The sequence below is a fragment of the Scardinius erythrophthalmus genome (genome assembly GCF_964197995.2).
Source record: "Scardinius erythrophthalmus genome assembly, chromosome: 13".
Lineage (NCBI taxonomy): Eukaryota > Metazoa > Chordata > Actinopteri > Cypriniformes > Leuciscidae > Scardinius > Scardinius erythrophthalmus.
Genome location: NC_138233.1, coordinates 21485560 through 21501218, shown reverse-complemented (window position 1 = coordinate 21501218; position 15659 = coordinate 21485560). Strand labels below are relative to the sequence as shown.

The 15659-nt window shown below is 39.1% G+C and overlaps 2 protein-coding genes across 5 annotated transcripts; one reads left to right on the top strand and one right to left on the bottom strand.

The window, feature by feature from the left end:
* Positions 1-129: 129 nt before the first annotated feature.
* cfap96 (cilia and flagella associated protein 96) lies at positions 130-3660 on the top strand (the record flags this gene model as incomplete). 2 transcript variants are annotated; one of them, XM_081381918.1, is made up of 7 exons in its annotated part: positions 130-226; positions 1371-1590; positions 2434-2568; positions 2652-2727; positions 2887-3066; positions 3159-3331; positions 3486-3660. In XM_081381918.1, 7 exons carry the CDS (start codon positions 130-132, stop codon positions 3535-3537), a joined length of 933 nt encoding a protein of 310 aa, XP_081238044.1. In that variant the 3' UTR covers positions 3538-3660. The 2 variants fall into 2 exon arrangements, with proteins under 2 accessions (XP_081238044.1, XP_081238043.1); XM_081381917.1 differs by lacking the exon at positions 130-226 and adding an exon at positions 270-317.
* Positions 3449-14871, bottom strand: pdlim3b (PDZ and LIM domain 3b). Of its 3 annotated transcripts, none has more exons than XM_081381914.1 (8): positions 14336-14871; positions 10094-10245; positions 9592-9676; positions 8425-8612; positions 7588-7770; positions 5199-5326; positions 4822-4933; positions 3449-4681 (listed from the first exon to the last, which is right to left on the bottom strand). In XM_081381914.1, exons 1-8 carry the CDS (start codon positions 14426-14428, stop codon positions 4492-4494), a joined length of 1131 nt encoding a protein of 376 aa, XP_081238040.1. In that variant the 5' UTR covers positions 14429-14871; the 3' UTR covers positions 3449-4491. The 3 variants fall into 3 exon arrangements, with proteins under 3 accessions (XP_081238040.1, XP_081238041.1, XP_081238042.1); XM_081381915.1 differs by lacking the exon at positions 8425-8612 and adding an exon at positions 8048-8115 and having other exon boundaries at positions 3459-4681; positions 14336-14619; XM_081381916.1 differs by lacking the exon at positions 7588-7770 and having other exon boundaries at positions 3459-4681; positions 14336-14619.
* Positions 14872-15659: the final 788 nt, after the last annotated feature.

Here is a 15659-nt window from a genome sequence, read left to right as displayed (position 1 = left end):
TATCTGCTAAATGCAATCATAGCGTGATGATCTGCTTAAACTAGTTTGCACAGCTGCGCTCATGTTTCCACATTCAGATCTTTTTCTATTCCTTTTCTTCCATAAATGCTGTGTATCAAACTTTAGAAAATGCCTTCAGAAGGGAAATCTGACATGGAGCGGATTGGCATCTTTAAAGAGTTGGGATACATCTCAATAGGGGACAAATATACACCTTTTATTTACCGTAAGTGTAACGAACATATTAAACTGTATTAGTAACAGTTGGTGGCGCACATGCGCAGTGTGAGTTTGTTGCGAAGAGCACATCAACCACGGTAACTTGCTTCATTAATAAATAAAAATGTTATAGTCACTAGGTACAAAAGCTGTTACTGGGGTGGCACCTTTTCGAAAGCTAATTTTTTCCTTTTAGTTACTAGTGTGTACACTTTAGGTAGGCTACTAATATAAGTTAAGTAGGCCTAACAATATGCACTCTTTAGGATATGACCACCCCAGTGACAGCTTTTGTAGGCCTACTTTTTTTCTGAGTAAAATCGAAAATGAACATGATATTTCCTAATGTATGTAGCTAATGTTCCTAATGTAAAATAATGTAGCTTTCACAGTCTGTAATTTTGTTTTTATTTACGTGTGACATATCAAATCACCACAGTTGTAGCCGCATAGTAGGCTAATAGCCTTTTAGCAAACAGGTCACCATGCCAATTTATGTTGTTATCTACTGAGGAAACTGGCTACTTGTCACGCGTTTACCCCACTGAATATTTCTCAATTCAGTTTCTGTAAAGGCACACATAATTTCAACCCGTTTTCACAGACATGGCTTAAGCCTGTAGTCCTAGACTAAAATGCATGTTTGAGCCGTTTTAACTGAAAGCAACTTGCACTGGTATCTTAAAATATGTCACTGCCATTGTTTTTTTTTTTGTTTTTGTTTTTTTGTTTTCTGGATATGCACACCAAAAGTAATAGTTTTTTTGTTTTTCAAAGGAACATTTATAAAAGCTGCTAAAATGTCTTAATTGAATTTAGGCCTAATCCTGACTTAATCTAAGACCTGTCAGTGAAAAAGAGTCATAAATCCCTGTTTCAGCACCATTTATTTTTGGCTTAAAAACTTGTGCTGAACGATCACAGTTCAGCTTTTTGAGTTAAAATAAATAAACCTTTAATAGTATGCTGCATTGTCACTGTGACTGTATTGTGTTCATGTTCATTAAAAAAATATGATGCTAGCAATACAGTACAATATGCTTTTTTGTATACAATGTAAGACACAGGATAATGTTACAGCTGCATAACATAGAAAAAATAAAATGGTTAATATGTAATGTGTGTGTAATGCACTTTGTTGTCGCTGAAAGGCCCATTTAATGACTCCGCATACAAGAACAAACAGATGCTACCAGGAGGATTTAAATCAAAGTCTGCGCTTCAGACGGGATACTTCGACACAGAGTTTAAGAGGATCTTTGAGAGAGAGGCGCTCACAGACCCTGTCAAACTAGCCAGACAATACAAGATACAACAGGCCAAAAAGAATATAGGCAAAGCCTTTCTTCCCAGTAATGGAGAAAAAAAAACGTAAGTTCTCCTTTCTTTCTGTGGTACACAATTTGTTTAATAAATATATTTTTATATATATATATATATATATATATATATAGTATTCAATGATAAACAATTGTGAAAATATAAGAATTAAAAATATTTGTATTTGTAGTAGTAGTAGTATTAGGCCTAACTGTTGTTGTGGCAATGGACTACAAGATATTACAGGGATAATTTCTCCTTAAAAACGGTCATCATTTTTCTCATTTTGTTGCAAACCTGTATGGCTTTCTTTGTGTTCAACAGAAGAAAGTCATACAGATTTGAGCAACATGAGGGTGAGTAAATGAAGACATAATTTTTGGGCGAACTATCCCTCTAATATTCGGTAGCTTTATTGAACCTCGTAATAAAGTGTACCCCACTGGTGTAAAGAATATCCAGAAAGATATATTGAATCTGTACAGTAAAGAGAACGAGGTTGAACCTGAGATGTATATGTTTCAAGGCTATTTCATTAGTGTGACATTTGGTATGGTCTATTAAAATCTAAAGACATGAAAAACACCCCAGAAACCTAGATTTTGTTTTGGACATGCTTTGTGCTTTTTAATGATGTGTTTGACCCGAAAACAAGATAAAATCCTCAGTTTTTCAAAAACAAGGATTTCACCATAATGCAATAGTTCAAAGCATCAAATGCAAACAGTCTTTTCATGTGCATCTGAGAGAATGCAAAAAAAAAAACACAAAACCTGAGGAGTAATAGTGTTGTTTTCCCAATTTATACCAGAATAAAAAAAAAAAAAACTGCCATACAGCTATCATTCCTAATATGGTCTTTGCAGTTGCTTAATAGTTTTCTCTGATTTGTAGATGTGGGATGGGCAGCTATTATGGGACAATTGGGGGTCCCATTCAAGCAATGAGTACCCTACAGATTCCGAGGAAACCAAACAAATCAGCTGGGAAAAACTTCTACACCAATCCACCCAAGAAGGGAAGTTATGGGTAAGCAAATTACATTATCCTTTAATATGCAAGTGTCTGTGGTTTCGTGTCAGATGTATTGATTTGTCCCTGTTCTCTAATAGCTATCCTGACATCACTCTCTCCAAGATGGTGTCCTATTCCTCAGACCCCTATGATCGAGCCAAGGAAATGCTAAAGGTATTTTTAGCTCTACCTAAATGAGATTTTTTTTTATCAGGCTCCCAGGTCCTTGTTTTAATTAAGATAAGGCGTCCGCTGAGTGCCTGACAGTATAATTCTATGCAAGCATACGACTGTGTTCTCTTCCTCTAATGAGAGAGATAATTTGTTTACCAGCGTGAGATCATGTCACACAAATCCATGCTGAAAGGGGGAGCGTTTCGTTTGAACCTTCATCCAAATGAATGCTTTGACAGCAATCCTTACAAATTTGACAAACCTCTACCACCTCCAAAGAAGGCTGATGGGAAAAAACACTTTATGGTGCCCTTCAAACCAAGTTCACCCAGTAAAAAGGTACATAATATGCCTAAAAGGAGATTTTTAGGACATTTTGTGGAGTATTATTTTGGTAGTATGCTGAGGTATTGTATTCTTATTTTCTGCAGAATGGAGGCATGAAAGCTGGAACATTTGACTCCTACCCCAGCTACTCTGCAGAACCCTATGGCACCAAAAAGACTAAATCATTGATGACAAATAAGGAAGGAAAGATATTTCACCCCTCCCCTGGTCCAAAGAGTACACCTGTCAAGAGCATCATCAGCCTCAATGTCAAAAAGTAAGCTGGGGTCCAGGACCAAGACACCCATATCACACTCCAAACTGTGCTTAATGCTTTGCATAATAATGATCATTAATATTAGTTGCTTACCAAATTCCACAGGGAAAGACACTTGAGGCTCACAGTAATGTACTGTAACTTTATTTTGCAGGGCTGTGAACGGCACAAACTACAATCAAATCCTCTCAGTCATGGCATATTGAGAAATAGGCATATTGCTTTTTTCTATTTCTTACAGTTTGTGCGCATTACCAAATACCTTGTACATAGATGATGGTGTATTTGAACCTGTATTAAACCTGTATTGCGTATTTTAAGAATAACTGAAACCTAGTATGATTGATGTGTTGAAATTTAAGATTTGATCTGCACAGATGCCTAACATGTAAAACCAGAAATGAGAGAGTTTACTCATGGCTTTTCAACAAGAACTGGATTACGGCCTTGAGAAAAAGATTACACCTGGCATTAATTTTTTTTTTCTTTTTTTTTTTTTTGTGTGATTTGGATCACAAATGGTCAGTGCTAAATGCCCTTTTTTGGGTATATAACGCTTTATAATCATTACACTGAAACATACAAATGTAGTCAGAAATGCATGTTTCCACCTTGCATTTGTAGTGTAAACTCTATCTGTCCTAAATGTGTCCCGAATCGCAGTGAAGCAACCAAATATGCACCCATGCACCAAATGTGATTGTTCAGGGACAAGTTGTTCGAAAGCGCACCAAAGAAAGTGATTCAATCTTTGCTGCATTGCTCTAAAACATGCAGATTATTCAAAATAGCTGTTTTTATTCTCTTCCTTTCTTGCTTGTAAGTCACGTAAGCCACGTAACATGGATTTGTTCATAGTGTTCATGCCCTGCACTCTGTTGTAGTGTGTGGCAAAATAAGTGTCTCGTCAAAATCTGAACACAAGTAGACACAGAAGATCAATTTGAAGCACATGTTAATACCAGGTGTAAACAGTAATCATATGATCACTTGAAATGCTGTGGTATACAGGGTCAAAAAGTTGCCTCGCGTTCTCTTTTATAAAATAATATGAAGTTTGAAGGTTCAAGCTCTATTCTTACACTAACCAGATAGGACAAACAATACAAATGGTCTAATTTCAACTGTCAGTTGTGTGAGTTCTGAGTTTTTCCATCCCTCTAAGCAGTGGGATATACAGTAACTAGATCATGTCCCTCAGGTGGGGTCATTCGCATTCGGGCATGGGCTTCACAGTACAACTGTCCCTCCACAAAAAAGTAGCCCTTCTGTTTCATGTTCACACCACAGTCTGAGCACACGAAACAGGCTGGATGGCGGTACTTGTCCCGAGCTTTCACCACCGTTCCTCTGTAAGCCAGTTGTAGAAACAGTTTCATTTAATGAAGTAGTTAAAATGCATGAACACAATTCAGTGTAGAAGAGTTTGGTCATATATTATCAAAGAAGACACCATTTGTGCGGTCTCATGCTGAATGCTGAATACTCACACAATGCCGGTGCCACATTTATCACAGAGAGGCAGCTTCTGCAGGGAGGATGTGGCCGCTTGTGGTTTTGACACTGGGGCTTTTACACTTCTAGTCACCATGGGCCTTGTGCCTGTCAGAATAATAAAGGAAAGAGGCTCAGATCCACTTCGGGAATGTGAAATGCTCCCTCATAAAAACTCATCTGAATCCAGACCATTAAAAGATCAGCAGGCTCTGACTGATGTCATTAGCAGAATTGCTAAGGGATCTTGAAGTCAAATTGAGTATAACTTTGACTTCTTCATCAGTGCTACTAGCTGTAATTTCTGTCTTATGAATTCAACATTTCACCCTTCTAAAGACGGGTGGTGCTGTAATAAATAAAGGCAGCTCACCATCACTCTCGACATAGTCTTGCAGGGCCTTAAATGATCCAGACTGACGTGGTTCATGTGGCAGCTCATGGTCCTCCTGGAGCATACGGTATACATGGGATTCTTCAATGGATGTCAGAGGTTTAGGGCTGAAAACGGATAAACGGCAGAAGCACATAACGTTTGTCCATTCAGTGAAAATTGCCATTCAATGTTATATAAAAGTTTGGCAGAACACATTATGAGTATTAATGGCATATGTTTTAATGGCGGTTTTTGGCTGAAAGAGAAAAACGACGAATAAAAAACGAAAATAAATGCCGCCGCACCCTTAGTGTTCAGCGCTCAGGTTTCACTCTCGTTCTAGCCGTTATCAGTGCGCTCTATGCTAGGGGTTAAACGGATCATAGTAGATCCGTGATCCGTACGGACCAGGCCCCATGGTTCGGCACTGGTGTTTTCTGGATTAATTGCTAAGTTTCACCATCAATTCGGTACTCGCTCACTATTATCTGCATGCACAGCACAGCCGCACACACCCGAAGGCCGCGCACATACACGTAGAGAGACAGCACGTGAATTGATTCCTCTTTTGCATCTCTGTGCTCTTGAATGGACACATACACACAAACTTATGTCAAAATACCAGTCTCAGCAAGTATTCTTGTAAACACAGTCAGTTATGTCTTAAATGAACGAAACGAGATGAGAAAGAAATCGGATGTGCATCACTATATTAGATCCGTGCATTCGGTCTTAAAGTGACAGCAATCTATAAATACCTGTTATTAATGTTAATCAAACAACAAAACACAGCTTTAACAAAGATTAACTTAATTTTTACAGTGAACACAATAATGTTTTTGTTGTTTTACATTTAGGCCTATCATTACATGTCTGTGCCGGAATTCAAACTTACTTTATTTGTAACTTTGTTATGCTGTGTTTAGTGTATTTGAACCCACCCCTCTCCCAATTCAGTATCATTAATGTCAGCAGCCATATCACCCTGTAGCCCAGGACTGGTTGCCCACTGAAGCTAAGCAGGGCTGAGCCTGGTTAGTACCTGGATGGGAAGACCTCCTGAGAAAAAACAGGTTGCTGCTGGAAGAGGTGTCAGTGAGGCCAGTAGGGGGTGCTCACCCTGTGGTCTGTGTGGGTCCTAACGCCCCAGTGTAGTGACGGGGACACTATACTGTCAAAAGAGCACCGTCCTTCGGATGAGACGTAAAAACCGAGGTCCTGACTCTCTGTGGTCATTAAAAATCCCATGGCATTTCTCGTAAAGATTAGGGGTGTAACCCCGGTGTCCTGGCCACATTCCACACATTGGCCCTTACCATTCATGGCCTCCTAATAATCCCCTTACATTGAATTGGCTCTATCACGCTCTCTCCTCTCTCCACCTATACCTGGTGTGTGGTGAGCGCACTGGCGCCGTTGTACTGTGGCTGCCGTCGCATCATCCAAGTGGATGCTGCACACTGGTGGTGGTTGAGGAGAGACCCCTGATATGATTGTAACGCGCTTTGGGTGTACAGTAGTACATATATGAAAGCGCTATATAAATGCCTCATTCATTCATTCATTAAAATGACTGAATTTCATTAAAAAGTCTAATATTAATACAATTATACAAAAATAAGCAAATGTAAACAACAAATTTTGGTTTTGGTTTTTGACAAAGCGCATCCAGAATTTTCGGTTTCGGCCCAGAATTTTTTATTTTGGTGCATCCCTAGAATTTTAGTTAAAGGAATGTCCCAGATTTAAAACAAGTTAGCATAAACATGCTGTTGATTACCACAGTAAATTTTGACCTGTGATGTCTATGGGACGAGGCGTTCCAGAGGGTTTAATAGCAAAAACTGCAAAGCTCATATTTTTGTTTTTCCATACAAAGACATAATGTTTAAATTGTAGGGCTGTCTAAATCATTCTTTCCGCAGTGAGGCTACTGTATAAGTCGATGGACTTCTAGTTATATAATAAAAGACACCGTGTTTTCTGGCTTTGTAAGAGGCTAACTGAAAAGTTAGCAAGCAATTTTATCAAACTAGTCTCATATGAACCCATAATGTTTGTATTATGTGCATTTATTTTAAATAATAGTTTTTTTTTTTCATCGAGCATTATTAAACTTGATAATTTATTACTTTAATTACTGTAAAAACAATTCATATTGAGCAAAACCTATTAATTATAAAGAAATTTCCATGATTTAATATTTTATTAATATCGGTGTCTTTTCCAGACCTGTAGAACATAACTGAAAGTTTTCCCTTTTTTTTCATCTGTAGGAACCCTATTAACCTGTTTTTTTATTTTTTTATGCTTACTGTATCAGCATGAGCTGGTACATTTGTAAGGTGGTGTAAAGCAAGTGTGATGGAAACAAAGCTCTGGTTACCTGGGCGATGCCTGACTGACTACAGTGGACATCTGAGCCTGCTGCAGTGTGTTTGAAACATTGTCTGCTGAGTATAATGCAATAGGGGAGTTATACTGTGCAGAAGGAGATGCCTTGGACCCAGCCGATGGGGTGCCAGGCATCTGAGCTACATTTCCCATCAGCGTCTGGGATGTACTGTCACTGGAGTTGTGTAAGGTCAGTGTATAATAGCCAGATGAACCAAACCAGGAAGCAATCAAATCAAAGGGGCCACATAGAGGAAACAGAAAATGACAAACAAGACAGAAAAGAATGGAAGAAGTAGTTAGAGATGTACATAGAGCTTCAGTATATAATGCGCTTCTGCTATATAATACATCAGAAAGTTTGTTCTAAGTCATATGAATGTAAAATATAATAATTCTACTGTGATTATGTGACCATAATGACTACATGCAGGGTGCTTTTGTCTAATGACCTCCTTTGGCTTGCAGTTGTGAAGGGCTTTGGTCTGACATTAAACTTGTGTTCGAAGTAATCAACGTCCTGTAAGACATAAGAGTGAAGATGTTAATAGACAGGTGAAAGGAGCAAAAGTCCTCCAAGATCCAACACTGCAGGCCCAAATGTGGATATTTGTCTGCTATAACGTACTGGTATTCAGCATTAAATAAGGGGTTGGCCTTTCTTAACATCTTTCTATCATCATTTTCTATCCAAATGCTTATATTCAGGCTGCAGGAAGTCTTGTGAGGACTTCTGGGGTGTGTTAGTGGTAAGTGGACAGCCGGTCTACAGCAAGCAGAGGGAAGTGTCTTAGTCCATATGGCTGGGGTGATCCAAGTTGGCACTCACCCCTCAGGCTTTTCATGCACCAGACCCCGGATCTGTCCTTGCAAGGCGTCCTGGATGTTATCTTGAGAGTAGAGGCCTATGGGAGTGTTGTAGGCGGAGCTCACCACCTGTGTTTTGTCATCCAGACTGGCGGCAGCCACAAAGGGCTGTGCTCTTCTGTTATGACCTGTGCCAATAGGTTTATACTCCTGCATGTGTAGGACAGATGGACACACTACATACTTAAAGCCCCACACAAACACAGCATTCTCCAGATATGTCCTTTTGTTAAAGATGCTTAACTTCTCGAAACATTTTTAATGGTTGCATATTTTTTCATTTAAATCTGGCAAATTATATGCGTTTGTGTGTATGTGTGCATGTGCGTTTGTGTAAGTATTTATATGGCTTTACTTTAAGTTATATTGTGTTGGACAAGGACAAATCTACTTTTGGTCAAACAAAACATAGCAGACTTGCACAATTTTTAAAAGGGATACTTCACCCAAAAATGAAAATCCTCTCATCATTTACTCACCCTCGCGCTGTTCCAGATGTATATTACTTACTTTCCTCTGTGGATCACAGAGATCTTTAGAAAAATAACCCATCTCTGTCAGTCCATATAATGCAAATGGATGCTTGCAACCCTCAAAGTTGACGCTTCAAAAACCACGAAAACAAACACGACGGTAACCCATATGACCCAACTTGATGATGCAATGTCTTCTGCAGTGAAATGATAGGTGTGAGTGAGAAAAATACTAATATTTTAAACTTTTTAAACTATAAGCCAGCTTTCGGCCTACTGTCATATGTGGGTTCATGAGATCCCCCTTTATGTAAACACCAGCACATTATGAAACTCATGCGAGAAGTGATTCGGAAGCACAAAGGACCGTCAGTTCTTGCGTGAGTGCTTCACAATGCATTTGCGTCAATGTTTGAATTTCTCACACACACCTATCTTCGTTTGTGTTATACATGAGAGAGAAAGGCATATACATCTGGGACAGCATGAGTAAATGAGACCATTTTCGTTTTTAGGTGGAGTATCTCTTTAACATGCCTCATGCACTCTAGCATTTCTTTAAAAAAAATAAAAAGTCTTTAATTATCCGTTTTATTGCTGCATGTTATAAGCAGATACAAATAATGAGCTGTGCATTATCTTCCAAGTGCACTTACTTGCTTCTCTGCCTCCAAATTGATTTTGAATGGGTTTACTTTCCCCTCTTCTATAACCTGAGGTGACCACATTTTAGTTTCTGGCCTGCAACACATAATGCATACAGTTAGACACGATGTACTCGCCTCCTGTGAAACTGTAAAAAAAGATCAAAGAGCACTAAGGGGTGGGGGTGGGGGAGGTGGGGGTCATTACTGGGCAACATGACCATGACCTCTTCTAGATAGTAAAGTAACGTCAACAGTCTGGCATGTACAAGCCAGGTGGTTTATAGGAGGGTATAAATCACAGAGGAAAGACACATTCATCGTTGTCATAAATAAGGCTCTGTGGGTACTGATGGACACTTTCATAGCAAGGGGTAAAGACAAATTCTTTTGGGACTCCTGCTTACAGTTCTCTGTAACTTTAAAAGGAGGTGAGAGAACATGATATAAAGTTGTTGAAAGACTCCTAACGCTGTTTGTAACTCTATCCTTTAATGAGAAAAGCTCATGGTACCTCTCTATCTTGAGGAAAAGCTGATTGGTGGAGTCTTTGATCTTGTTCTGAGCTTCAGCGTGAGTCACACCGTCTGTGGACACTCCCTGGATGGCCAGGATGATGTCTCCGGGACACAGGTTGACCCGAGATGCCTTACTGCCTGGAGTCACCTGAAAGCAAGAACCTTTTTTGTTTTAGTGAATGAATAATTCATGATTTCTTTTATATATATATAAAGTGGGGGAGGTTTCACTGCATTGTGTTTTTAGAGTATTGAACCTTGAAGATGGTATACACGTTTTTCAAAACCAAGGAACCAAAATGAATAGAACATTTCTTGGACTTAGATAAAAATTATTAATGCTTTATGGGGGTGGTGTAGGATCGTGTCCGCTCAGGACAATGGGTTTCTACATCACTTTGGATAAATATGCTAAATGGTTCTTTTTTTTTTTTACCTTCTTTTAAAGTCACAGTAAGTTTCCAGCAAACCATGGAACAGTTTAGACCTAAACAGAAAGTGACAGGGGTAGAAACAATCTGTTGACCCTCTGGTTTAGAAGTGGACTAAAAATAGCACGGCGTGGATGTGTCAGTCAAGGCCGTGTATCGCCCTCGGGGGGAACTCAGTCAGGCCTATTGGCGGTTGATGATCTGACTGTTCTGGCATTCACCCTGCAGCCCGGTGTTTCTCTGCCCTCTCCTTCCATCTAGCTCTCTTTCATTAATGGACTCTGACATCATTCCTTACTCCTCTCATCACTGACGGCTCATTTTCTTAGGTATTCTCGTCGTCCCCCTAGTCGTTTATCTCATCACCTCGTCCTGTGTGCAGGTCTCGTTCTATCTGCCTCCTCCTGACTCAGCTACTCTATTATATCCCAGTACCGCTGACCTTCTTCTTTTTAGGTCTGCCTCTCAAGAGGGGAAGATTTATACCAGGTCAAGTCATGCCAGTTATTTAAGACCAGAGGGTTTTAGTTTTCCATCATCAGTGCTTAATGTCATGAAGATTTGTGATGTTTTATTCCATATGCATAATTTATTGACTGATGAAGCTAGCAGTGATTAAGCCTGTTTCCTGTCAAATAACAGTCACTGTGTAATATTTCATTTCCTGACGCCTTTCTCACTTTGCGTACACAACAAAATCACCTCTGTCCGCCTGTATTTTCTAGAGAGAATACATCTTTGATGATGCCATTTAAGAGACATTAATCTCTGGCCATATTTAAGGCAACAAACAAAAAAAACTAGACTTTATTTCCCCTGTAGACATCTATTATGGGGGCGTCTGCAGAAGGGTTGACTGTGAAGAAATAAGCACCCAAATTGTTCAGAATGGACACAATGAAAATGAGATTGTTCCCTTGACACTACTCAAACAAATGGAGGATGTGTTTGGCTCAAAAACAAAGACACTCTGTTTAATAGATGGAAACAAAAGGAGCTATGAACTGAGATGAAACCATCGAGTGACTGGTATCTGAGCTTCAGTATAAACAGAAACATGAATATAACAGTTTTAGCTATGCAGCACCTGTGCAGAAAAATCCCCAAGGTGACACAAACCCACAAGAGAAGCATGTAAGGGCAAGCTGAGCATTAGACATTATGTTCAGAGCAACATCAGGCGGAATAAATTAAAGGGATAGTTCACCTAAAAATGAAAATGCATTTACCCTCATGTCATTCCAAAGCCATGATTTTCTTCAGTTAAAAAGGGGTCAAAAAAAGTGGTTTTTCAAAGTATCTTCTTTTTTGTAACACAGCTATTCCTTTAGTTTTTTTCTGCTGACTGAACAAACCGACACGAGGGTAATTAAATGATAAAATGGAAAAAGCTCAAGGTTGATGCTCAACCATGAACTATCCCCATCATGCCCTTTAGCAAAACACTAAACCCCAGGTTGTTCCAGGGGGAATGTCCCAGTAATAAATGTACTGTGTCGCTTTCGGTAAAGTATCTGCTCAATGACTGGATTTAGTCAGTTACATTTTTAATTCAACAGTATAATTTAGACAGTCTGATTTGGCTTCTCATAAAAGCCCCATCTGTGCTGGCATGCCCGCATCAATGGAGGCTAATGTTACTCGAATAAGAACATCAGGGCTCAGAGAATGAGAAAAGAACCACCTTGCTGGCATCAATATGTGTATGATTACAGACAGCGGTTATACAAAGAAACCACACGTATTCTGCATTAGTCATCAGTATTTCTCCGCTTGAAAACATGATATATTTAGCTTTCAGGTTCTGGGTATTGACGTACACAAAAATAAGAAACGCTCATTCTAATCCGTTTAAATTATGTTTGAGCTGGTTTTATTGCTTTTGTTTGAAATCAAATCCAATGCCATTTTCACGAGGATGGAAGTTATTAGCAAGGAATGTTAAATAAACCTGATTGGTTTATTTTAAGAATGACATCATTCTGTTCAGCTGAGACTTCACATTTAGTTCACCTAGAAGTTCATTTTCCCACTAATGTGGCCAAAACCAGTGATGCATTAGAAAAAAAATACTTTTTGGACGTTTCATGGTTAATAACTTTGTATTATCTTGGAATACCATATTAATAAGTTAATCATTGAAAAACCATTATACCATCTTATACCAGCACTGCGCTATTCATCCAACCACATTCTTTTTTCAATTCGGATTTCGTAAGACCTGCAGTTCTGCTTCTAATCAGGGAGTATGAAGACAGTCATTTTTACGACGACCTCTCTGTTCTCCGCTGCATTTTTTCCCACAATTTATGGTGAATGTCAGAACTGGCTTTCTTAAGTATAAGAATATACTTGAATGTCATGATCAAAGAGCTGCTGTTGATGAGACTGAGCCACTAATCAAACTGCTACATTCCACACATCAGAATGCAGCACTGCTCAGACACAGGCCTGCGAGACAAAAGTCATTATGTAGATGCTGTGTAGCTACAATACATAGCATTTTCCCCAGTCACACTCCCAACAGATTTCTGAGAAGGAGAGAGACAGCACAAGTTAGACGAGACTGCTTGCACCATGTTTCTGAATTAGGGAAAGTAGTAGTTTTATTCTGGTTATAGGATCCTTCACCAAAACTGTGCACTTGCAGAGCATAAATCTAGCATGCCATTGTACCTGTCTCTTATTCAGTTCAAAATAATTACATATATGAAATGACACGCTTTCACCACCATCCAGGTGATCTAGTGTCAGGCATTTATGAACAATCCTAGTGGATAAGAGGTCTGTTATGGTGCTGACATTGTAACTTAAATTAAAGAGATTGTTCAATTCATCTCTCACATGGGTGCTGTTAACCTTTGACCTCTTCTTTTACCACAAATGTTCAGACTTCATTGGCTGTTTAAAATATTTTTGGACTAAGAGCTTCGCAATTCATTCAGACAACAGGTGTAGAGATCCCCTCTGGAGCCTGTGTGTGTGTGTGTGTGTGTGTGTGTGTGTGTGTGTGTGTGTGTGTGTGTGTGTGTGTGTGTGTGTGTGTGTGTGTGCGCATGTGTTAGTAGCTAAGAGAAAATGCCTCACAGTCATTTTTGCAAATCAAAAATACAGTCAAATCAGTGATATTGTGAAATATTATTACAATTTAAAATAATGTTTTTTAATATATTTTAAAATGTAATTTATTCATGTGATGCAAAGCTGTATTTTCAGCATCATTACTTCTGTCTTGTCACATGATCCTTCAGAAAGCACTCTGAGCTGATTTGCTCAAGAAACATTTCAATGTTGAAAAAACAGTTGCGCTGCTCAATATTTTTGTGGAAACCGTGATGCATTTTTTTCATGATATATTAATGAAAGTTCAAAAGAACAGCATTTGTTTGAAATAAAAATCGTGTAACAATTTAAATGATCACTTTTGATCAGTGCATCCTTGCTGAATGTAAGTATTCATTTTTTAAAAAGCACTACTAGAGAAAGTCACATAATAACATAAAAAAATATATGTGAGTCAATATAACAAACATAGAAAGTCTCTATTGGGAAATGATTCCCTGACAACCAAAGATGTTTCTAAAAATGAATGTCAATTTGAACTTGTGACTCTAAAAATATTTCTCTGAAATGTTTCTCACTGTCCTCCTCAGTAACGTCTAAAGTAAGGTCCTGGGAATGTTTTTTATGATCCACCCACTGGTTTCTCATGCCCACGGCGGTGTTACCCAGCACATCAAAAGCATCATTATATCTTGAGTGGACTGTGTGAAGCAGCAGAGACTTTAGCCAAAGGCTTCCACTTACCCGAGTTATCGTCAGCGGCTGGTTGAAATCTTTGCCTCCTGAAAGCCGAAATCCCCAAGGGGCTGGCCCGTCCAGTACCACGTTCTGTGGCATTTCTGTCTTGTTCTGTTTAGTCTCTTTCTCAAAGTTGAACTTGGTTCTTCAGTGCAGTCTCTTCTTATTGGCGAGAGATCTGCAGGAAGAAGAGAATGATCAGCTCTATCCCTCCTACCCTGGACGAACTGCTCACCCTACCACGACTGGAAGCCAGTGCCTGTCTCTGAATCCCTTTTAAGCATGAGTGTGGGATTAGGAGAGTGAATGAAAGAAAGATGATGCCAGGATGCCACTCCTCTTGTGAGGTCATAGGGTAGACTGAGATACTGAGGGTTCAAAATCTCTCCCCACCTCCTTCAGATCCAAACCTTACACCCTTTATGATTAATCCTCTTTTCCCATAACTCTTAGCTGTTCAATAACTAAAATCTCCCTTCGCTCTGTCATCACCCTGTGTGCTGTCTAGACTTTTCTTTCCTTAACGCTGGCCAGACACCTGTGCCTGAATGAGAGGAGAACTCGTCATGAAATTAAGGCTGAGCGTTGAGTCAGAGCCTTTGCTGTCGATGAGCAGATTGAGCTATTTACAGAGAACAATAACAAAATCATATCATGTCATATTGTCATATCAACACAGGACTTTTTTAAACATGTCCTCTTAGGAATGTAAACAATTTTAATAGCACAACCACATAAGGGAACAACTGTGAGGATTTCAGTCCAAGTGATAATTCTCTCATACAAGAAAAAAAGAAAAAATGCCTTAAGGCCCCTTCACACCAAGGATGATTACTATAGTTCTAAAACTTCTCAATATTAAAGAATAGCAGTGTTCACACCACAGCTACGATACAGGCTCAGAGAATCGATATCGAATCGCTTTCAGAACGATTTTATCCAGTTGATGGACGATACAAAATATTGACAGCCAATCAGAATCAATTCTGCTGTAACGAGCTCGAGCATCGAGTCCGCTGGTGTGGACGCTAGTTATCTATAGTTATCGTTCTTGGTGTGTGGACGGACATTTTAATGTTTAGGGTGGTTACAACTTACAGCCAAATAATATCATTGTAATTTGCTTTGGATAATTAAACATTAGGACCAAGTGGCATGTGCAAATAAATTACCTTTTCTTCGATCTAACTTTTCGCAATGACTGTTACCAACTGGTGTTTTTTAGGTGCTTTTTTATCGCGTAGAGTTCTCCTCAACTTCACACTAGCACAGTACCACAAGTGAAGTTCACCACATTGATATCTAATAACTTCTGACAACAGACGTAAGT

Bases quoted from the DNA above. Each gene is read 5' to 3' on its own strand.
- pdlim3b (XM_081381914.1), bottom strand. From the start codon at position 14,428: ATGCCACAGAACGTGGTACTGGACGGGCCAGCCCCTTGGGGATTTCGG. The intron at 9,677-10,093 runs GTACCATGAGCT...TATGTGTTGCAG, and splicing joins CTTTTCCTCAAGATAGAGAG to GCCAGAAACTAAAATGTGGT. The intron at 5,327-7,587 runs GTAACCAGAGCT...ATCCGTTTTCAG, and splicing joins GTCAGTCAGGCATCGCCCAG to CCCTAAACCTCTGACATCCA.